This window comes from Salvelinus alpinus, chromosome 5 (assembly GCF_045679555.1).
Source record: "Salvelinus alpinus chromosome 5, SLU_Salpinus.1, whole genome shotgun sequence".
Taxonomy (NCBI): Eukaryota; Metazoa; Chordata; class Actinopteri; order Salmoniformes; family Salmonidae; genus Salvelinus; species Salvelinus alpinus.
In genome coordinates this window covers 45,908,563-45,932,761 of record NC_092090.1, presented here as the reverse complement: position 1 = coordinate 45,932,761, position 24,199 = coordinate 45,908,563, and the positions used below count along the sequence as shown (strand labels likewise).

General features: G+C 43.0%; 1 protein-coding gene across 13 annotated transcripts in view; it reads right to left on the bottom strand.

Moving 5' to 3' along the window:
* Positions 1-24,199, bottom strand: part of LOC139575047 (diacylglycerol kinase zeta-like) — a 124,724-nt gene that overhangs the window by 5,751 nt on the left and 94,774 nt on the right. For 9 of the 13 annotated variants that reach the window (XM_071399996.1, XM_071399998.1, XM_071400000.1 and 6 more), the window contains 8 exons: positions 22,161-22,240; positions 20,951-20,995; positions 18,769-18,838; positions 16,340-16,380; positions 15,452-15,651; positions 11,025-11,138; positions 9,510-9,566; positions 916-950 (listed from right to left, as the gene is read on the bottom strand). In XM_071399996.1, the coding sequence (XP_071256097.1) occupies positions 916-950; positions 9,510-9,566; positions 11,025-11,138; positions 15,452-15,651; positions 16,340-16,380; positions 18,769-18,838; positions 20,951-20,995; positions 22,161-22,240 (642 nt within the window). Of the gene's footprint in view, positions 1-915; positions 951-9,509; positions 9,567-11,024; positions 11,139-13,471; positions 13,574-15,451; positions 15,652-16,339; positions 16,381-18,768; positions 18,839-20,950; positions 20,996-22,160; positions 22,241-24,199 lie in introns of all 13 variants that reach the window. The other 4 variants (XM_071399989.1, XM_071399995.1, XM_071400001.1 and 1 more) reach the window with 3 other exon arrangements.

The window sequence follows — 24,199 nt, the reverse complement described above, 5'->3', positions numbered from 1 at the left end:
CAACATGCAGGTTGCTGCCTTCAGTAGAAACCCGGTATTTAAACACTGGATCATGAAAGGTTTTAAATTAACACAGATAATCACATTAGCGGCTGTTGAGTTCTTGGGTTCAGTCTCAATACGGCAAATCCTTGTTCAAAGCACCAAAATGCCCTTTGTAGATTATTCACCCTAATCCACCCATCTGCATGTTTTCCGTCGAGGCAGGAAAACAGTCAACTCAAAATTCCCCACAGCATTCTCCCAAATCTCAGTTAGCCAGCTCTGCAAGTCAAACAGTTGCTACCGCGACGTCTGTGTCTGAAGATATGCTCGAGACTCCTGCTGTCAGAGCTGAACAACCAGAATTAAAAAGGGTCTGCTACTGGAAATATATATGTATATTTATTTTAAGAAAACAACTCGAGAGATGCCAAGTCAGGTCTTGAGAATATATCCCGACTGGACTCACGCCAGAATCTTTGAGGGATGGACTTGAACGCTAATGTTTCGTGTGAATTTTAATAACCCTTCCCCGCAGCACTCTAGTTCAAATGCCGTGAAATGCATATCTTAAGTGCCAAGAATTTTTTGGGTGGGGGGGTGGAACCCTTTGCATGATGGCAAGTGAACTTGCGGGGGCTTGTTCAAGCAGGGCCACAAAGGCTAAGAAGTTTTTTAGCCACCTCTTGAATCCAGCTCAAATAAACACCAGGCTCTAATCGTTTGACATTGTCATTATTCATAGTGAAACTTAATTCTGACAGGAATTAGCTGGCGGTGGATATCAGTTTCTTAAACCTCGATTTTTCAAAACATCAAGCATGAGAGAAAAACAGTTGTGGGCACCGATTGGCCCACATCCACTTGCTGCCAAGTTAACTGCGTCAATTTATAATCACCTAGTGTTAACAATTAAAAATGTGTTTGTTTTACCTTTGTCTGTATTGCACAGTGTATTCTTCTCCGACCTGGGGGAGATCGAGAACAGGACACAATTAAAGGAATATAAAACAAACAGTTAACTTCTCAGTCTACAAAACAAATGCATGCAAAGCCCACCTCTCTGCACCCCTTGGGTTTTCATAGCAAACATCCATGATAGGAAAAAAACTAAAACAAACCAAATCCACAAGACGAAATGTCCCAAAAAAAGACTTACTTCGGTTGCATGGATTTGGTGTTGGTTCAGAGGAGAGATGATGGGGTTAATTAGACAGTCCCTTGATGTGCTCTGTTTTTCCAGGCGTCCCTTGCCTGCAAACTAGCCCAAGGTAAAAGATTCTAATACGTGTGTTTGCAGCCAAAAGAGCTACCCCTCCCTCCCTCTCCTCCATTCTGTTTTAGCCAAACACACACACGCACACAGAGCTGTGTCAGTAAGGCAGTGTGAGTGGACGGAGAGGCAGCTCTTAGGCCTCCCTGCTGTCACTCCAGGTTATGTTACTGTCTGATCCTGGCTGGGCTGTCTGTTTGCCGGAAGCCAAATCCCCCACACACTAATCCACTGAGAACTGACACAAGACTGTAACATCAAACGCACACAGGCAGGAACAGTGAAGCCGAGACTGACTGTCTGAGGAGCAGGCCCTGTACTGACCAGACAGATTATCCTACTGACTTCCTGGTCAACCCCACCTCTCTCAGGCTGGGCTAAAGACTGGTTCTTCGTCTTTGTTATTAGCACAGAGCAGAAGCGGTAAACAATAATTGGTATGAAAAGTGTGAATATATAAAGAACATTAGAGGGTCAGAGACCATTGATATCTTCAGTGATATTGTTACCAAACATGCCCCCGTAAAGAAAATGAGAATGAAAAAATGGTTCAGCCCCTGGTTCGACAATGATCTTGCAGAGTTACAAGCACATGCATACTCACGCTGACTGGCTCTCATTCAGGCAAATGAGAAAAAAGTGCACTCAGGCTATCCGGAAGGCCAAAGTTAGTTACTTTAAAGAGCAGTTCTCTCTCTCTCTCTCAGTGGGTCTAACTCCAAGACGTTCTTGAAAACGGTTAAAGACCTGGAGAATAAACCCTCCTTCTCAAAGCTGCCCATGTGATGTGGTTGTTACTGACAAGAAACACATGGCTGAGCTTTTTAATCACCACTTCATTAAGTCAGGATTCCTATTTGACTCAGCCATGCCTCCTTGCCCGTCCAACATTTCCTCATCTCCCAACGCTTCTAATGCGACAAGCCAAAATGCTATTCCCTCTTTTTCCCCTGCCCAGCAACAAAGTTTCTCCCTTCAGGCGGTCACTGTGTCCGAGGTGCTAAAGGAGCTCCTTAAACTTGACCCAAAAAAAACATCTGGGTCAGATGGTTTAGACTCTTTCTTCTTTAAGGTTGCTGACCCTATAATCGCCAAGCCTATCTCTGACCTTTTTAACCTGTCTCTTCTCTCTGGTGAGGTTCCCATTGCTTGGAAGGCAGCCACGGTTGGTCCTTTATTTAAAGGGGGAGATCAAGCTGATCCTAACTGTTACAGGCCTATTTCTAGTTTGCCCTGTTTATCAAAAGTGTTGGAAAAACTTGTCAATAATCAACTGACTGGCTTTCTTGATATCTATAGTACTCTCTCTGGTATACAATCTGGTTTCTGCTCAGGTTATGGATGTGTCACTGCAACCTTAAAGGTCCTCAATGATGTCACCATTGCCCTTGATTTTAAGCAATGTTGTGCTGCTATTTTTATTTACTTGGCCAAAGCTTTTGACCATTCCATTCTTGTGGGCCGGCTAAGGAGTATTGGTGTCTCTGAGGGGTCTTTGGCCTAGTTTGCTAACTACCTCTCTCAAAGAGTGCAGTGTATAATGTCAGAACATCTGCTGTCTCAGCCACTGCCTGCCACCAAGGGTGTACCCCAAGGCTCGATCCTAGGCCCAACGCTCTTCTCAATATACATCAACTACATAGCTCAGGCAGTAGGAAGCTCTCTCATCCATTTATATGCAGATTATACTATCTTATACTCAGCTGGCCCCTCCCCGGATTTTGTGTTAAACACTCTACAACAAAGCTTTCTTAGTGTCCAACAAGCTTTCTCTGCCTTGTTCTGAACACCTCCAAAACAAAGGTCATGTGGTTTGGTAAGAAGAATGCCCCTCTCCCCACAGGTGTGATTACTACCTCTGAGGGTTTAGAGCTTGAGGTAGTCACCTTATACAAGTACTTGGGAGTATGGCTAGACGGTACACTGTCCTTCTCTCAGCACATATCAAAGCTGCTGGCGAAGGTTAAATCTAGACTTGGTTTCCTTTATCGTAATCGCTCTTCTTTCACCCGAGCTGCCAAACTAACCCTGATTCATATGACCATCCTACCCATGCTAGATTTTGGAGACGTAATTTATAGATCGACAGGTATGCTCTCAAGCGGCTAGATGTTCTTTACCATTCGGCCATCAGATTTGCCACCAATGCTCCTTATAGGAAACATCACTGCACTCTATACTCTTCTGTAAACTGGTAATCTCTGTATACCCGTCGCAAGACCCACTGGTTGATGCTTATTTATAAAACCCTCTTAGGCCTCACTCCCTCCTATCTGAGATATCTACTGCGGCTCTCATCCTCCACATACAACACCCGTTCTGCCAGTCACATTCCGGTAAAGGTCCCCTTGTTCACTCGTCTTTTCAGTGCGCTGCCGCTTAGCGACTGGAACGAGCTGCAACAAACACTCAAACTGGACAGTTTTATCTCAATTTCGTCATTCAAAGACTCCATCATGGACACTCTTCCTGACAGTTGTGGCTGCTTTGCTTGTTGTCTCTACCCTCTTGCCCTTTGTGCTGTTGTCTGTGCCCAATAATGTTTGTACCATGTTTTGTGCTGCTACCATGTTGTGTAGCTGCCATGTTGTGTTGCTACCATGTTATTGTCATGTCTTTCTACCATGCTATGTTGTTGTCTTAGGTCTCTCTTTGTGTAGTGTTGTCTCTCTTGTTGTGATGTGTGTTTTGTTCTATATTTTTATTTCAATTTATCTTTAATCCCAGCCCCATCCCCGCAGGAGGCCTTTTGCCTTTTGGTAAGCCGTCATTGTAGATAATAACTGACTTGCCTAGTTAAATAAAGGTTAAATAAATCAAATAAATTGTATTCATTGAGAATAAAAAAGCCCTGCCTAAATAGATACTATGCTGGTCATGAAGATGTTGTACCACTTGCTCTGAGTGGCCATCTACCAGGATGAATGGCCAAACAAGCATTTAGTAAAGATTAAGACATTTTGGTGAAGACTAAGATTAAGACATTTTGGTGAATAAATAAAGCATTATTACAATCTTACAAAACAAACCCATCTTGATTTTCAGGTGGAATACAGCTGTATTTGTACTAGTTTGGTTTGGGAAAATGGTAGTGAATTAGAAGGAAAATCTTCATCAGACAGAGTATACTCTTTTAGAAACCGTCTGAAAATTCCTGTTCCTGGAAAGCTACCCTCGTGTAGGTTTTCGTCCCAACCCAGTTGTAACTAACCTGATTCAGGTGATCAACCAGCTAATTATTAGAATCAGGTGCGTTAGATTAGGGTTGGAGTGAAAACCTACAGGACTGTAGCTCTCCAGGAACAGAGTTGGAGAGACCTGGTCTAATCTGTTGGAAACCTTGATCAGTACAATCACCTGGACTTGAAAAACAATACAATTAGACACAACAGAGCAGATGCTTGCTGTGCAAAGCAACACATTCTGATCATGCTAAATCTGAGGAGAAAATAATCCCTGTAACAAGTCTTTCCCCAAGGTCTGGGAGTCCTATGTGTCTGTGGGTTACTAATGGGCCTGCTTTCCCCTGTTAGAGGTAATTAAACCACACAGAGCCCACAGTCTCTCTCATCAGCCCAGGAGTCTCTCACAACTACCCAGTCTGTCTCCATCCACCCCTCACTACAGTCTCACTCCCTAGATAAAACTTTGATCAAAGACGTTGAGCGTCTTGTCAAAGTTCCATATTTAAAACTCTTGACAAAAGGCAGCTGGTTTCTAGCACACGTCATTGGTAGGGCTGGGAATGTCCCCCCATCACTAGTCATTAGGCTGGTTGACTGTGGAGGAGGCAGACGCTAGCAAGAAAAAGTGGTAGCTATGTGTCCAGTGTTCATAAGCTCAGGGGATCATAAAGTAAGCCGCTCATGAAGGCAACAGCTACCGTGCCACATTCGATGAAAGAGAGAGCGCCAGCCATGTGGTATTTACAGTTGAAGTCGGAAGTTTACATACACTTAGGTTGGAGTCATTAAAACTCCTTTTTCAAACACTCCACAAATTTCCTGTTAACAAACTATCGTTTTGGCAAGTCGTTTAGAACATCTACTTTGTGCATAACACAAGTAATTCTTCCAACAATTGTTTACAGACAGATTATTTCACTTATAATTCACTGTATCACAATTACAGTTGGTCAGAGGTTTACATACACTAAGTTGACTGTGCCTTTAAACAGCTTGGAAAATTCCAGGAAATGATGTCATGGCTTTAGAAGCTTCTGATGGGCTAATTGACATAATTTGAGTCAATTGGAGGTGTACCTGTGGATGTATTTCAAGGCCTACCTTCAAACTCAGTGCCCCTTTGCTTGACATCATGGGAAAATCAAAAGAAATCAGCCAAGACCTCAGGAAAAAAATTGTAGACCTCCACAAGTCTGGTTCATCCTTGGGAGCAATTTCCAAACGCCTGAAGGTACCACGTTCATCTGTACAAACAATAGTGCACAAGTATAAAAACCATGGGACCACGCAGTCGTCATACCGCTCAGGAAGTTCTGTCTCCTAGAGATGAACGTACTTTGGTGCGAAAAGTGCGAATCAATCCCAGAACAACAGCAACGGACCTTGTGAAGATGCTGGAGGAAACAGGTACAAAAGTATCTGTATCCACAGTAAAACGAGTCCTATATCGACATAACCTGAAAGGCCGCTCAGCAAGGGAGAAGCCACTGCTCCAAAACCGCCATAAAAAAGCCAGACACTGGTTTGCAACTGCACAAGCGGACAAAGATCCTACTTTTTGGAGAAATGTCCTCTGGTCTGATGAAACAAAAATAGAACTGTTTGGCCATAATGACCATTGTTATGTTTGGAGGAAAAAGGGGGAGGCTTGCAAGCCGAAGAACGCCATCCCAACCGTGAAGCACAGGGGTGGCAGCACATGTTGAGGGGGTGCTTTGCTGCAGGAGGAAATGGTGCACTTCACAAAATAGATGGCATTATGAGGATGGAAAATGATGTGGATATATTGAAGCAACATCTCAAGACATCAGTCAGGAAGTTAAAGCTTGGTCGCAAATGGGTCTTCCAAATGGACAATGACCCCAAGCATACTTCCAAAGTTGTGGCAAAATGGCTTAAGGACAACAAAGTCAAGGTATTGGAGTGGCCATCACAAAGCCCTGACCTCAATCCCATAGAAAATTTGTGGGCAGAACTGAAAAAGCGTGTGCGAGCAAGGAGGCCTACAAACCTGACTCAGTTACACCAGCTCTGTCAGGAGGAATGGGCCAAAATTCACCCAACTTATTGTGGGAAGCTTGTGGAAGGCTACCCGAAACATTGGACCCAAGTTAAACAATTTAAAGGCAATGCTACAAAATACTAATTGAGTGTATGTAAACTTCTGACCCACTAGGAATGTGATGAAAGAAATAAAAGCTGAAATAAATAATTCTCTCTACTATTATTCTGACATTTCACATTCTTACAATAAAGTGGTGATCCTAATTGTCCTAAGACAGGGAACTCGGATTACTCGGATTAAATGTCTGGAGTTGTGAAAAACTGAGTTGAAATGTATTTGGCTAAGGTGTATGTAAACTTCTGACTTCAACTGTATATGTAGGCCATGTATTGTGTGTGATACAGTTCCTGAAAAAGAACCATGCAAGTAAGATATATCTTAAGAGGAAAGTGTGCTTTGATTTACTAAAGCCATTCAGTTTCACCCACACTTCATGAAAATGTAATGAGTATTCCAGTCTTACATTACATCAAACTGCATTATCAGTTCCTTTACAGTGCCTGTGACAAACAGAACACTCTCAGGGTTTAAAAAATAATATATGTTGGTATGGAAACAAGAGAAGCAGACTAAAGTTAAGAAAAAGTGATCACAATCGGGCAAAGCATATGTTCAAGCCATTGGATCCTGGCAGCAATTTCCTTTGAGAGTGGGAACAAAATATGCAGCTAAGATGTGCCAGGCAACATCAAGCCCCAAACCACTGGCCTAACCTCTGTCGCTAATGGATTGTCAGTGTGAGGGAGATCCAGGGCAGATTACACACAGTTTACTCGAATATCTGCTTCACCTCATAATTAGAGGAGCCTAGCCTCTACAGTCCAGACACATACATCTCCACCAACCAGACAGTTATTCTCCAATCACAGGGAGAAGGACTTCAGAAGCTTTTATGTGTGACCTTCTACAGTCAAACTAATGCCTAGGCATTAGCTCTGTGAATAAACATCAGTCTTCAGGTCTCAGGCAAGGTTACTCATTATGTGATGTCATCCCCCCCCTTTCCTCCTCCTCCTCCTCCTCCTCCTCCTCCTCCTCCTCCTCTCCACAATGACCCCAGCAGCTGATAGACATCAACTGATCTGCGTCATAGAATCAAGGTTGCCTGCACGACTATAGACAATGTTAATCAACTGAGCTAAAGCCAAAGCAACAGGATTGCCCTTAAAGACACACGCTGCAAGATTCACTGCTGTTGAATGGTCATTTCAATGAATTACATTCGGTTCCAAGCAAAGTGGCAGGGCTGCAGCTCGGCAGAAAAACAGACTCCAGAATGTGGTTTTATAAATGGTGGATCATCTTTTCTTATTAGGAAGTGAAAAGCAAGCCTGCTGGATGCTTAGAGGCCAAAGCTGTTAACAATTTGTCATCCCGCAGATCGTTAATGCAAACAGTCTGTACATTCCTGCGTAAGTGAGAAAAGACGGTCTGTCTCAGAATAAGGTATACTAGGCAATTAGAGGACCTGGTGGTTCGTTTCAACACATTGATCTTTCGAAAACACAAACATTGAGTCAACAATGGTATGGGGGTGCCATCTTTTCTTACCATTGTTAATTTAACCATGTTTCAGAATGTTTGATGCATGCTGGACTGTGTGCTCTGGTCTATCAGAGCTCCCTACAGTATTTATTGAACGGTAAATACAAGGTTTCCGTCATACTGTACACATGTATTGATTGTGATGCCCTGAGAAGCTTACATTTTAGAGCTTGAGCCCATCTACGTGGAGCTGCTGTGCAAATCAACATGATTACATCTTCTGCCATTACCTTCTACTGTCCATGCAGTCAAGACACACTCTGCAAATAACAACCTCCTTTATAGTAGGAACATGCATTACACACAGATGAGCACGATCATTACAAAATACAGTGAATAAAGAACATAAAATGTGACATCTTCTAACGTCACCTTGGTGGATGTTACATGTTCATTTAAGCGGATTTGTTGAACCAAACATCAGAGGAAAAGCTGACAGTGATTTCCTTTCTATCAAGGCTCAAATAACCTCTCTTCAAAGACTAGCTGATTACTGTCTAATCACCCATTCAATATAAAAACAAATCTCTTGCTAGCATCCTTAGCATTTTACCCGGACATCAAGAAAAAAGAAAAGCTCCAAATCTCAAATGAATTACGACATTGGAAATAATTATAATTGCACGACAGGGAAGCATTACACAGGGGAAAATCTGGCAAGGAAAAACGACAAAATACACTAATCAGTCTGTTTGGCAGATCACTGAAGTGACAAGCAAAACTTAAATTCGGAGTAATTTCATGCGGCTCCTGTTTGGAATGGCTTTGCGGTGCTGCATGACAGCGTTCAGAAGATGCAACTTCTCATTCGTCATCTCGGTGGACATGGAGAGGATCCATCATGCAAATTTGCCTCCAGACGAGACTCAATCAACAGTGAATTAGCGTCGCTGACAAACAAGAGTGGCAAAAACAATGACACATAATTCATTGTAAAATCAAATGTGAGGATGTGCCAAATGTGAATACTCTAAGGCAGTCTCTCTCGCTCTCTCTCTCAGCTGTCCAAATGGAGCTATTTGTATGTAAAAGAGGGGATGAGGCACGGTGACAGCGAGAGGGAGCACATGGGCCTGTTTGTGCCATATGGTTCCATCAGCAGCTGAATGCCATCCCCACATTCTCACAAGCATCCTGCCAAGCTGGGAGGAAAATATGATACTATTTTAAGGACAATGTTACCATGACACACCATAAAAAAAAGAAGATTCCCTTCGAAATTCAGTTTCAAAGATCTGACTCTCTCTCTTCACTGGGATGCTACTGGACAACATGCCACGTCTGGCACATTGCGTGGAGGTCTGTGATATTGTGTCGACTCCAGACCAAGGAACTAGTAAGCAGAGACTTTGCTTAGTAAATACATTCTTGTGTGACAGAGTGCAAAGGGCAGAATTGAGAAAGTGACTTGGTGAAGAGAAAGAAAGTGAATGTGGTGAAAGGGGGGCTTTGATCTCACCTCAATGTTGGGTTGATCTCAGCTGCAGTAGTGTTAGACCGATGGATACATCCGGCCCTTTAAGACAACAGCAAACAAATGGACGGACCAACAAAAAAAAACAGATGAGCACAGAAATGATAAATCATAAAGGTGTAAACATGCAAGATAAACAATAGAAACAGAAACAACTGGAAAGCCTCTACAAACAAAACCTAATTTCGAGAACGGGTTATTGACATTTGAGATGGTATGGTTGAGTTTGAAGTTCATCAGCTGTTAAAAAAAAAAAAAAAAAAAAAAAAATTGGATATTTTTTTTGAAAATACGACTTGCAGTACGCAAAACTTACAGTAAGTGCACTTTCACTCAAAGGAATAGTAGTGCTTCACCCCTTGTGACTGTATTGCATTTTCACAGCCCGCTGCAGCCCCGGCACAAAGACCATGACGGAGCTATAGGTACAGCAATGGAGCGCAGCTAGCCAACCCTCTGTTTTATTTTAAGTTATTTTCTAATTTTACCTTCAGGGTGCCATGGCAAAATGGGCTCCAGTACCTGTATTGTATGTGGTGGTGAGCGGCCGTGGAGCCTCACGGCCCCTGTTATTGGTGTGGCCACAATATCAAAGAGCAGCCTAACATCTTTATATATCATGGCAGATTCAATTTGGAAGGGCGAGTCTGTGGCGGATGCTGTTATACACAGTGTCATTTCCCCTCCTCGCTCCAATATAGGGACGTAATATAAACACAGCACAATCAGCACTAAAAACAAGTCCTACAAACCATTCTCAGTTCAAACACGTAGTAAGAATGAATGATATTATAAAAGCAAAAACAAAAATGTTGTTTCGATGCGTTTGCCCGTGAAAAAAAAAAACTATATTTCACTGCTTGTCATCTCAGTTTCATGAGACTCAAGGAGGTGAACCGTGACACTTTTCTGAAATGATGGACCATGACAAATACGTACAACTCCACTGTGAAGAATGCATTTCCTTGCAGAAATTAGAATGGAATGGTGCTTTATTGACCCAATGACACCGCAGACTATTTCATGGAACAATTCCTGGCCTAAGTAGATTTGTACACCTGCAAGGAGCCAGTACTCTTAACAGTGTCACGGGCAATACCCTTTCCTAATGGCCGACCCCTTTCCTACTCAGTCCAGGCGAGCGTGACAGGAAAGCGGATGGAGGCTACACCGGTTCTGTCCGATAATGAGGGTTGGCTAAATCTCCCCCAGCCTCAATCTACTCCTGAGCATATCACACCCTGCCAGGGATATGGCCAAGGCTTAAAAACAGTCTGGCACTGCCGGACCTACACACAGTGGAAGTTAAACACGGTGTTTAAAGCCCTCTTACCATAGCATAGTGTGAGGCTAGTATGGCTGGCTGCATTGTATGTTAAGTAGCTTCAAAGATCGAAGTGTGTTACAACAACAAAATCAAAGCTGTAATATGTGATTTGGGAGATTGGCGGGCTGCCTAAGTCCGGGCACCCCCCCCTGCGTTTTAGTCTCTCTTCTCACCTGGTGAGGGCAGGCTTACTGGACCTGAGAGAGTCGTTGTGTGCCAGTGCCTCCACCACCGAGCTGTCGCTGGATATTCGCTTCCTCTGAGTGGTCTTCTGGAGCTCCATGATCCTGAGAGAGAGAGAGAAGGGGAGAGAGAGAGAAATAGAGAGAGAGACAGAGAGAGAGAGAGAGACAGAAAAGAGAGAGAGAGATACAGTATGTATAAGAAATGATGAGGTTTGAGATGGCCTAGAAGGCATCACACGTTGTATACATTACGGAAAGAAAGTAGTGAGTACTGTATCTATTCCCGCCGGGTCCTGAAGCAGAGGTAAACATTTAAGCCTTTCCTTGTCATTATAATAAAGCAAATGTACATCAGAGGTGGGCACTGTATATATAAAAATAAAGTGTGTTTACATTGCTGGGGGGGGGGAATCTAGTGCAAGTACAAAAAGCTGCACACTGTACAGATGAACCCCCTTGGAAGATTGAAACTAGAACATTTCAACCATTGGGAGCAGAGTGCATAAAGCAAAAGAGAGAACTTGTGTATATGAGACAGAATTATAGAATGATGGGGGTCTAAAGAACGAATAAGAAGGTTCGCGATGGTAAAATGGTAAAAAGTTGCAGTTAAAAGACACTAATATGCAATATAAATGTTTCTGTCATCCAGCACCTACAGTACTCGCTTTGAAGCTCGTTTTCCTACAATAAAGGCAAAAGAGAGTGTTAAAATGATAAAATGGTGTTCAATTGTTAATACAACCAATAATAACATTCTACTTTGATTGAATGTCATTTTATATTCCATTTGAACTGAAGAGCTGCAACAAAAGAGCAGAAGTGCTGTGTGGATCATTATTTAAACGCTTGGGGTCTTGTTGTGGAGCGTAATGATCCGAATCATGCTGTGGTGCTGGGTCTGTCTGTCTACCACCAACCCGCTCCATCTCTCCCACATTCGTCACATTAGTATGTCTGACTTCCAACCAGGACCAGAGGTAAGTGGAACAAAGAGCATACACCCGGCATACAGGAAATGTGTCTGCAATGCTAAAATAACATGCAAAAGCTGTTAAAATTTTGATGGGTAAAATCTTTTGGAATATAGGAGTAGGGATGTTGTTTAGATCAATTAGGGAAAGTAAGCAACTCACTAAAATAGTGATGCTTTTGCAGGGGGAAAAGTTGAAGGGCAGGACTTGAACCAGGGAAGTGCGGAGCCTAGAAAATGTAGAGATTCTCAGGAGTGAACAGTCTGCACTTGTGTCCTAATCGAGATGTGCACAGCTGCATACACATTGTCTGTTCAATCGGATTGGTGATTTATGAAATACTGATCATATGAGAAACAAAGATGATGAAAGCCTCTGACATCAAATTAATAAGACTGTTTTCCAAAGATCCAAAGCTGATATCTGACTAGTTTGTCTTTCCAGGACTACGGAAGTACCAAAACAAAGCTTACAAAACCGCGGCTATTCATTGCGACAGAGGAAGAGCACTGAACACAGAAAACGACAACATTACGAGAGCATCATGACTCATGAATGTGTGTTTATTGATCTAACTGCTCTTACTATAGATCTGACCCTGACATAGACCTCATCGATCCCCCAAACCCTAAACCTGCCCTAGGCTAACCCCGTGCTCAGCCGGCCACTTCCCCATGTCTCGTTTGGAGCCCAACCCACTCTCTGGCTGCCTGCTCACGAAGATCAAAACATTATTGAAAAGAGTTAAACAGCGATGACACAAAAAAAAACAACAGACATCTTTATGGAGACAAATCCTGCTTTGACAAGAGCGTCAAACGCAAAATGGATAATCAGATTGGGAGTGAGCAACTCCCACCCTCAATCTCAGTTGTGATGTTCGATTGTTGGGTTTGTGTGATTTTGAAATAGAATCTTGATTCTAAGGAAGGTGGGAGTGAAACATAAGCAGTGAGGCAGATTGGTACTGTATTCATTCCCATTTAAGACGGAACGCTGGGTTTTTGCTCATCACCTCCCACATTCATCCTCCTCCACCTATTCCAACCCACACAATCAACTTTGCATTTGAAGAAAGAAACAAAAATTGGCCCTGGCAACACACACATGGCTGCAGAAGAATCTATTTTCAAAAGATCCAAGTGTTATATTTTTGAGGGAAATAAAGCAACACAGTACACACCTTGTTGTTAAACTGCGTTCTGCCGGTGTAAACCGGAATTTTCCATGAGCCTGAATGTGTTCCACCCAAAAAGATCTTGGACTTAGTGTATTGATCAGTCTAGAGGCATATATCAACAACACAGAAATCCCTGCTACATTCAAGTAAAATGCAAAGGAATCTTGTATGGCTATACGGGGAGACACGTCCATGGGCGAGTAAACAATCTTTGGGAGGACAGGATAAGTTAAGAAGAGGAGGAAAGGAGAGGTGAACAGGAAGGAAGGACAGATCGATACCTCTTCCTGACAGGAAAGGGGAAGCCGGAGTGAGAGGAGAAGAAGTGGGATTTCTTGTGTCTGATGGCCATGGCCTCGCTGTCTGAGTGTGGGCTGGTGGGACTGACGGTATGAGGAAAGGGTACAGAGAGGAAGAAGAGTGGATGAAGGAAAGCAGGGCAGAAGGAAGGGCAGATGGAGAGAGAACAGGAACAATTCAGGGATGTTTTACTTTAATAACATGCCGCCGCCGCCCCCCCCCCAAAAACATTTTTTTTTTTTTTTTTAAATATACATTTAAACTGATCTGTGATTAGGGAAAGAAGGACAACGAAGCCGGGGATCTTCAGAGCCAGTAGCAGGAATAGTTAAGAAATGGTACAAGATCAGTTCTGAAAATTAATTGGTTCTGAGAAAAATGATGTTTATGCTAGTATGCAAATAATGTAACAGTTAGGATGCGCATCGTCTTACATTTCCTTTGATGATTTGATACATAACCAAGAGACTAAGGTGGCATTCATCTATGACAAATTACCTCCAACACAAACATCACTGTCCAGGTGTTCCTGTTTCAAGTATTGTAACTACTACTGCAGGACCTGAAGACCCCCAAAACCCCTGGACCAAGCCCCCCCTCACCCCCACCCCCCACTGCACATCCAAACACATCAACCACAGCCTTTCTTTCTAGACTACAGGGATCCTTTTATTAGGAATTCTATTTCAAGCCGCAGCCAGCAGCATGAGAGAACATGGCAAAAATAACGTGGCCTCTGCTTTGAAAGCATCAAAAGACAGTCTGTAGAAGACGTGCCAATAGACCACAGGGCGAGAAGAGAGGGAGAGAGAGGCTACAATCCCACACGCCCTCAGAGATAGCCCCACCATGTTTACTTTGGAGGGGGGACGGGGACGTGTGGGCCGGGTTAGGATCTGCCTTTGTCATGTTTGAACTCCATGAACCTGTTGCCACACCTCCTCTTCATAATACTCTCCTTAAATCCCTAAATGGATGGGGGACAGGGGCCCGAGCTAAAGTGTAGAGAAGAGAGACTTCCACTAAGGGGAAGTTACCTGTAGAACAGAACTCCACAGAAAATCATCTACTGTACAATTAGGAACGACATAAAGAGCAATACAAGTTGATACGCTAGAATGACAGGGAGAAACGCAAAGGTTTAAAATGACTGACAGCTTCTAATGCACGTCGGAAATGATTCTATGAAATATTGATGAATGCACAGCAGATATGAAGAGACGGCTTATCACGGCAGTTTATTAACACTTTAAGACGATTTAACAGGACGGAAAGGTTGAGCTCAAAGGTATTACTCGAGGAACTTGGTTGACTCGTTCTGTGTGCATCACTTGTGTCATTCACAAAAGGCTACAACACGTGCAGGAGATTGGTTGTGGAAAATTATGGAACTATCCACACCTGGTACACAAGACATCCTTTCTTCTGAAAAGATGAACATACAGTATATAGTGAGGCGGAGCGTTTCTATGGTGAGTGTGGCCCTTCTCCTTCCTAGGGTCATTATGAAGACCAGTAGTTAGAACTTAAATGATTCATAGATTTAATGGGGTGGGGGGGTTAATGGGCGAGCATGGCCCCTGCATTCCTCCCTGTCGCCTCAGTAATAATTCAGCAGGGCAAAATCAGCACGGCTCCCTGAGGAGGGTACGGTTTTATTGTGTTATAGGGTTCGTCCAAACACAGATTCAGCCCACGGTTTACTCTGCCTTTACTTTTGTGTCCTGGACCTGGGGCACTCCAGTCTGATTATTACGACACTATTTCAGCCTGTCAAAACAGCACTGCTGGAAACCACTTTAAAAAACAGACTGGTTCACAGAAAATGACCTGATATGTATTCACTGTTATAACCCCCAGATAGCTCCAGTGGAGCTGCCCCATCTTTTATCTAGTGTTTCTAAAATGATCTCCAACAGAAATGCCCATTAGAAGCTGTGAGCAGCAGCTGCTTCGCTTACCTGGGTCCCGGTGAGGGGGGAGGAGAAGAGGAGGAGGAGGATGGGAATCCAAACTTGGGAGAAGCCTCCGGGAATTCACCAGAAGAATCAACCAGATCAGGCATCCCTGGTGAGGTGCTCACCGTCTCCGTGACGACCAGCTCAGGGTCCAGGATGAAGAGCTCGTCTTGGGATATCTCGGTCACATAGTTTAGGTGTTCCTGTTATGGAGAGAGGAATCATAATCACTTATGTACAGATCATAATAGCCATCGAACATGTTACTTGTTTATTTTGCTTTTGTTATCGGTGTTCCATTACTCTGCATAGTCAATGTATTCAGTGGTGTAAAGTACTTAAGTAAAAATACTTTAAGGTACTACTTAAGTAGTTTTTGGGGGTATCTTTACTTTACTATTTCTATTTTTGACAACTTTTACTCCACTACATTCCTAAAGACAACAATGTACTTTTTACGCACTTCATTTCCCCCGACACCCAAAAGTACTCGTTACATTTTGAATGCTTATCAGGACAGGAAAATGGTCCAATTCATGCACTTATCAAGAGAACATCTCTGGTCATCCCTACTGCCTCTGTTCTGGAGGACTCACTATACACAAATGCTTCGTTTACAAAACAATACAATTACGCCATCTGGTTTGCTTAATATAAGGAATTTCAAATGATTTATACTTAAGTATAGTTTAGCAACTACATTTACTTTTGATACTTCAGTATATTTAAAACAAAATACTTTCAGACTTTTACTCAAGTAGTATTTTACTGGGTGACTCACTTTTACTTGAGTCATTTTCTATTAAGGTATCTTTACTTTTACTCAAGTATGACAATTGGGTACTTTTTCCATCCCTGAATGTATTATTATATACAATGACACACACTCACCTGAGCACGATCAATTCTGTAAAATCGATCTGCAGTTGTGGCTAGAAGGAAAACAAGAAGGAAAAATATATGTATAAATAGATTGAGATTTATAGAGAGAAAATAATATGAACATAGGCTTGTACACAACCACGCACGCGCACACACAGTGTTCTAATGAGGCCAGCGAGGACTGGTAACTGTGCAGGAGCTTAATCAAAGCGGTGACCTGATTAGACCAGCTCTGAAGCGCACCATGCCTTTGCCACATGTTGTTAAATGAAGGAAAAGACGGATAACCTGTATAATAAACAGAACAAGTAAGAGCAAAGGGCCACATAATTGGCCCATTGACTTGGGGACATTACAAGGAGAGTCAAAGGGTTCTGGTAGTGGGTGTAATTCTAGATGTTGGGGGACTGTACCGAACATCTCACACGGTTGCCAGCCAACTAGTCACAAACAGATTCACAGGAGACTGGATATGATCATATGTCAATATAATTGTATGTGCTTCTCAAAGGAAAATCACACTAGTGTGAGACTCATGAGTATGTACAACACTACATCTCAGCGTTGAAACTAAGACAGGGGAAGTAGTGAGTGGGGAAAAAAGAAATCTTTACATGGTTGTGGTCTGGTGATCAAATACTTACTACAGATGATTATTTCCCACCAGTCAGCAGAAATTCCACTAAACTAACTCTGTCTCCCCCCTCTCCCCTCCATCCACCCCCCAGTCTCATTCTGTTGGACTGTACCAGTAATTAAGCTTCACGCTGCCATTCTGTCTAAGGGAGTGGAAATTAGCTGTTCTCTAGCCCAGTGGGAGCTGACTCAAAGGGGGTGTGCGCTGGAATTAAGTAGATCTGCCAGGCTTCTTCCCCTACATCTAAGATGCCAAGAAAAAGACTCCTCCATGGACACTGCAAATTGAATTTCTGCCAGCTTCACTGAGCAGAATAATCCAACTCTTATTATTATTAAAAAATAAAAAAAAATGTATGCTTAAGAATATCTCACAGAAAAGCATCAAGTTTGCCCAGAAGATTCCTTGAGTTTCTTAAGGTCTTTAAGGGCAGGTCTGCGCTCTCGCATGTTTCTCAGCTTTTCCGACATATCCGGGAAGGTGTTTTTTCTTAATCCTTATCAGAATGTATCACAAAAAGTATGATGTGGTTCCCCCGTCGTTCTAATTAAATAATCAGTCAAATCAGAATGCAGCTGGAATTCACTTGCTATGCTTCTAATCAAGAATTAGCCATGCTGTTTTGATGAGAGAGAAAACAATTAGAATTTTTCCACACGAGACTTTTACAACAGTCTTTTTTGGACGGCGCCTTTAAGGTCTGGGCTGCTTTATTACCAGTGAATAGAAGCTAATCTGTGCTGATTTCAATGGAGCAGCTATGGGATTTAATTACGCTTTGAAAAGCTACAGAAAATGTGGCTGCAGACTCCAACACCCTCCCTTCTCTACCAACTATCACTAGCTAGTAAGTGAATTAACTGAGCATTCAAGCAATGACACCCTTCAGAGATCAGCTATCATATCAGTCTAGTGTGACGAGATGGAAGACTGAGTTTCACTGCAGGTGGAGTGGCCGATGAGCAGCACGAGTACATCATACATGTAAACCGTGTTATGCACAGCTATTCCTAGCAACGCACATAACATGTCATTCATAATACTGAAGAAAGAAAAAAAAATCTCATGGGAACTGTGGACTGTCAGTGGAATAACTACAGTGGAATGAGTACCACAGATTATTTACAGAAATATTATAAAACTGTATGCTTACGAATATCTGACCAGAAGATTCCTTTTCTGCTATGCAACAGAGAGCAGAAACAGTCAAAGCAAAATCAGTGGCATTATTATCGAATTGATTTCTGTATCTTTGCACCAGAGCTGTTGATCTAAATTAATGTTAAGATGGAGCTTGGTTTAATTGAATTGGCAGAGCCTGTGTCACACGGAAATGCAGCACGGCTGCGTTAAATCCTGTTCTGTAGGATCGCTCGACCCATCTTCAATTCTTCTAAACAATTAGCTAAAACAAAATGTTGAAATGAACCTCAAAACCTCTGTTTTGAACATTAATAACTACATTTATGCTGGGTATATTTGCTTGTCATGCAAATGTGAATCCTTTATCCCGCAGAAGAAATTGCACTGATGCACTCATCGTAAGGTCATAAAATGGCAATGCTCTATCAAATTAAGTCTACCTCGACAAAGCATGAAATTCTGTGGTCGAACGAACCAAGAAAACAGCGACTTGTGAGAGACAGATGCTCCCACTTGCAGTGATCAGATTATGTGAAGCGCTCTCGCTTAAAACGTTGAAGATAGACAGGGGACTAAAAGAGGAGGCACAAGAGGAATGCCACACTGTAGAAAGTGTAAGGTATAAACAGCAGCGCTCTTTATAAGAAGTGGTACTTACAGTCCAAGAAGCACCACTTTGGCGAAAGCTTCTGCGAGGAAAGGGTCTTTGACTTAGCTCCCTCATCCTCCTGAGAAAGAAAAAGGGGACCAATGAGATTAGTTCCACAGCAGCCTGTTCTTTACACGAAACATAAATGAGACTGGAAGGCCTTGACTCGGTTTTGTCCAACTTACTGGTCCATTGAAAAACAGAGGACTCAAATAATAAAAACCTTTTCTGCTGGATGTAGGGCAAGATGTAAAGGCCCTGAGTCTTGTGTTCAGACATAGGCTTTTTGAAATGAAAAGTACTTTTCTGGGCAGTGAGTTCACTGAATGGGCCCAGCATATTAACCCCTCCCGTACTCTTTCATATAGAGTTCCATGAGTTTAGGAGGGCAGGTGTTTCACCCCCCATGTGTGCCTCAGTCAGAGATTCCTTGGTCCAAAGACCTACAATTCCTTTGGTCACTGTTCTGTGCATTGGCTGAACTCTACTTAATCCAAGCTTTTCCAAAGGTACCATAGTCCAGTGACCTTATGCAATGAGATACATTGACATAATCCTCTTCAGAACTTGATCTTGAAGGTAAGTCAATGTTTAGAGGAAAATGGGCTGAGGCAAGCCACAAAAAGGACATTTGTCTATTCAATGTTCAGACTGAAAGAGACCTGTTGGAATGTGACGACAACAACAGAAGTCATTTCCACGGCCATGAGTTTCTCCTTACCACATGCCTTGGCCAGGAAAACTCCAGGCCCTAGTTAGAGTTATAGGCTAAATCTAGGGCAGAGAGTTTTTCCTGATCAGTTTAACTGTGCCCAGGAAAACCTAGTACTGATATCCCATCTAAAGGTAAACTTGACCAGTCCATCTAACTTCCAAAGGGACCAGGAGGATAGGCAGTGTTACAGAATGTTATGATACATGCGTTGAGGAACTATGCTGAAAGATCATGCTTAGCTTAGGGCACAAATACTGGATACCACCTACAAGGAAAAAAAACACACCCACACACACACACACAAACAAACAAAGAAAATCGTGTACACAAGGTAGCCAATCTAAGAAACGGCAGACTTTTCTGGGTCTCGAACAGGGAACCCAAAAAATGCAACCGCCAAACGAGACAGTATCAACTAGTCCACTAACTGGTCCAGGTCGTAGTGCTCTCTTATATTCAGCAAAGGTATTACTAACTGCAGTTACATAGCCAACGCAACCTTAACAGCAGCTTCTTAAACATTGGATGCTTGCTGCATACAAAAATCAGAAGCAAACATATCCCTGATTACAATGTCTCTCTTTCATGCACACAGAAAGGGAGAGAGAGTAAACACCCACAATCACAAACTAACACACAACACTAAAGAACACATCTAAACCATGCTTAGGGGCACAGAGGAACAAGGAGAAAAACTCTTCCCAGAGAGACAAATTTGGGTTGGTTTGCATAGGGGAACAGGGCCACTACAGAAAGACAAGAGAGGAAAAAGGGTCTCCCGAGTACAGCCTCTATTATTCAGCCATTCACATTATGCAGCCGGTTTGGCTGAGCTGTGAATGGGGATCTGAAGGAGGGCCAGGGTAGCTGGGAGGAGTGTGTGGTTACCACTGGAGACGGACAGTCTCAGCATCTACCCGCGCCTCTCGCTCTCTGGGTATGCAACTCAGAGCGGTGTGGTGAAATCACCTTGTAAAAGGACTAGGGCACGATATTTGAACATTGATACGACACACCCTTTGACTGATTGCACAGCTTATTTGTTTTGAAGCCAACAAGGAACGACTGGATGTGAGCAGTATATTTGTGCTCTAAATTATTTTCTCGCAGGTTGCAGCTCTGCCTTTGTACTGTATGTGCTTGACGGTTATGCACAGGGCGGGACAGGTTTGACAAGTGTTTTCTTCAGACTTTAAGCCTATGTATCACATACTCAAACAGTGTGTTCTCGTAACAAGAACACGGTTGTGATTAAAAGGCCTCATCCTCGTTTTTGAATTCAATTATATTTTATGGTTATGGTTTGCTCCGTCTGTGAAAGTCGCTCCGGATAAGAAAGTCTGCTAAAATGACCAAAAATGTCAATGAAAAATGTAATCTGTGATCTAAAGGTCGTTTTTGATTAGGGGAATGTTTCCTTTTCAGACTTGTTCCTTTCCATGCCACAGGCTCCATGTCCTGTCTTGTTTTACCAACCTGGAGCACCAGTCGCTTGAAGGAGGGATGAATGGAGACGAAGTCCTGCGGAATAGCCCCAAAAACACTGTAATCCCATAAATGGAGACTCTCCTTCCTGTCTAATGCCCCTACCCAAAGTAAATCACCACATGCGGATAGGAAAATAAGCATCTCGTCTTGAAGTTACTATAATGACTGGTTTTGGATTGCAGAAAATGGGTTGAATGCAGTGGGAGAAACTTTCCCCACCTCAATTTATGCCGTCTTGTTGTGTGCTACGAGTCCTACTTACCAATAATACAGTATTATTATTGGGTGATTATATGTTTTTGAGAGTAAAATATAATGAAAGTGGATGATTACACATATAACAGAACTAATTACCATTCTGCAACAGTATTTTAGTCATCGTGTCTCCATTAGTAGCAGACAAAACCTAAATATAATTTAAGCCTTTTCTTATGACATGAGCTGATGAAAACAGCAACAAAACAACATACTGTTTGGGAATCCCAAATGAGGGACAGCCGTTGAGGGATTGTGGTTAAAAAATAAGGAGGAATATAATAATCAAATGATCGCAAAGCGGCGGTGCCGCTAATCGGCAACAAATTTCACGCACTATTTATTTCAATGGGTTTTGAACCGAAACGGGACAGCGAGGGGGCTAGAGGGCAAGGATGTCATTTTTTGGCAGAATCGCAGTCTCCCCCATTTCACAAACAACCACACATGCAATCCTTTCCTACACTAACGACAGGTTTGGGCTTGTCTGTCGAGATGAGCCATCATATACCAGCCTGAAAGTAATTGCTCTTGACATCAGCAAGTTCCTCCCTCTTCTGCACTCTCACAACTTCCTCAGACTGATTTCCCCCATCCTCTTATGGCATTAGCTCAGTCCTACCCCCTCTGTCGTCTTCTTCTACTCTCTGCCCGAATTGTCCTCCATCCCAGACATTTCGGAGTTCTCCACTGGTATTAGTTACCTCACAGCTCCTTTGTCTTTAAATGCTCTCTGCCTCTCATGTCCTCCATCCATGTCCTCCATGTCCTTTTACCCAGAGTTCCATCTCATCAACTCGCTCTCCTCTTCTCCCCTCTCTGTCTTTCCTGTGATTCATCAGCTTACCCTCTCCTTTACCCAGTGTTCCATCTACCTCATCAACCCAACACGCTCCCCTTTGTCCCCTTCTCGCTGCCCCCACCTGCTTCCTTCATTTCTCACCTCTTGGAGCCTCTCGATGTGGGAGCGACATGTTTCCAGGTCACTGTCTCCCGGGACAACGATGAGGCCCAGCGGGATAGCTGTAGGGAGAGATGATGAGAGACAACATGCTGTTAAACACGGCTGCAGGCGCCTAGTGATCGAGGCATGAAAAATACGTTCTACAGGTAGCTCATAGACACAAGCTACAAGACTATCTGATTGTGTCCATTTATCAACTCGAAACCAGAAATGTTTTGGGGGAAGTTCCTTTTGTTGGCAATAGATCAAGGATATATTTAGAGACTTGGGCTTCCTGGATGGCTTGTGTTTCATAGAGCACCTCGCAAAGTCCAATGCACTCAAACCCCTTTGAAACGCCTGTCAAAGTAGGTGAGGTGTATAAACCTAATAGCAATGCAAAACAATAAGAGGAAGAATTCTCTAAATGTGATGTCTGCAAACTGTCTGGCGACATGTTTGCCATTAGTTCCCATGCCCATTGATTTGTGCTAAACTAGAGACAGGCAATTAGGCCTGAAGTACAACTGGGCAGCAAGTGAGAGAGAAGATACGCTATGTATCAGTGAGTGCATCAAAACCACATTATGTGATCATGAATGTCCGGGCCATCCACAGGGCCTTCTTTTTCGCGATCAGAAGAGAACAGAAGTGAATGACTCGTGGACTATCAGGCTGAGATTTGTGAATAGAAAGTGTCTCTGAGCAGCAAGTTTCACAGGCAGAGAGAGAGAGAGAGAGAGAGAGAGAGAGAGAGAGAGAGAGAGAGAGAGAGAGAGAGAGAGAGAGAGAGAGAGAGAGAGAGAGAGAGAGAGAGAGAGAGAGAGAGAGAGAGAGAGAGAGAGAGAAAAGCAGGCAGATTTCTCCACTGAGGAATGTGCTGTTGCCTAGCGACCTTGGAACAGTCTGTCTCTAATTCAATTCCGCTTCTTTCTCTCCCCCCCCCCCCCCCTTCTCTTTTGCTGTCCTCACTCTGCAACAGCGGAGTTGTCTAAACTCTTTATAGGTGTCAGGCAACTGAGGCAACTGTGTAACTGCTACCAGCCGCATGCTATATTTTTGGATCAGAGACGAGGGAATAGAGCATTAACCTCAGCCATGACAGCTAACACCACTTGTACCTCAAGATCCATGTGAAACATCAGGGACCTAACTTGATTCAGTGTTAGCCAGAGGGAGGTCTGAGTGTGCTATCTAGAAAGAAGCTAACCAATGTGCAAATCACAGAACGATTGTTCACTTTCATGTGTTCGCTCCCATTTAACATTTATGAGTGGCCTATCAAAAACAGCCCTGGAAATTCTCTTGTACGTCAGCAAGCACGAGGGTGCAATAGGTACAAAGTATGTTATTGGACCACTGTATGACAGTTTAATATGGACATTGAGTTTATTTATAGAATCAGTTAGAGTGTGCTTCAGGTTTAAAAACGTATATTAGTTTATGTTAGTTGCACGTTCTGACATCTAGTGGTGGAAAACAAAGAATAAAACTACTTTCAGCGTTCCGTGAAGCAAATGGTAGGTACTGTTAGAAAACCTTAGGACATCTACGAATTATGCCCGAGAGCCTACAGGGAGGTTTTATGTCAGGTATTATAATTGCTAAACCTCGTACGACCTTTCAGAAATCTTGCGAGCTTACATCCTGTTTCGCTACACAAATTCCACAGCGGTCATCAGGATGGTAATACGAGGCTATAGAATTGCAAAAGTTCAGGAAGAACCTAATACATTTATTATACTTTCTTATTTCACATACTTTTTTTTCGAGTCGGTCCACAGCAGCTGGGTTTTGTACCATCGGAGACCAAAACAGCATCACTTGCATATCAAGAGTTACATAACTTGTGGCCAAGAACTGTTGCAATTGTTGTCTGGGACACTGTCTGGAACAGTCAGGTTTGTGCATGAGGATGTGAATGTGAGAACAATTAAGAGTGGGGGGGGGGCTGTAGCTGTGTTATGGAGGTGATTACAGTGTCGTCCTAGCACACAGGTGCTGCAGGAGGCTGTAGAACACAGAACCACTGACAGAGC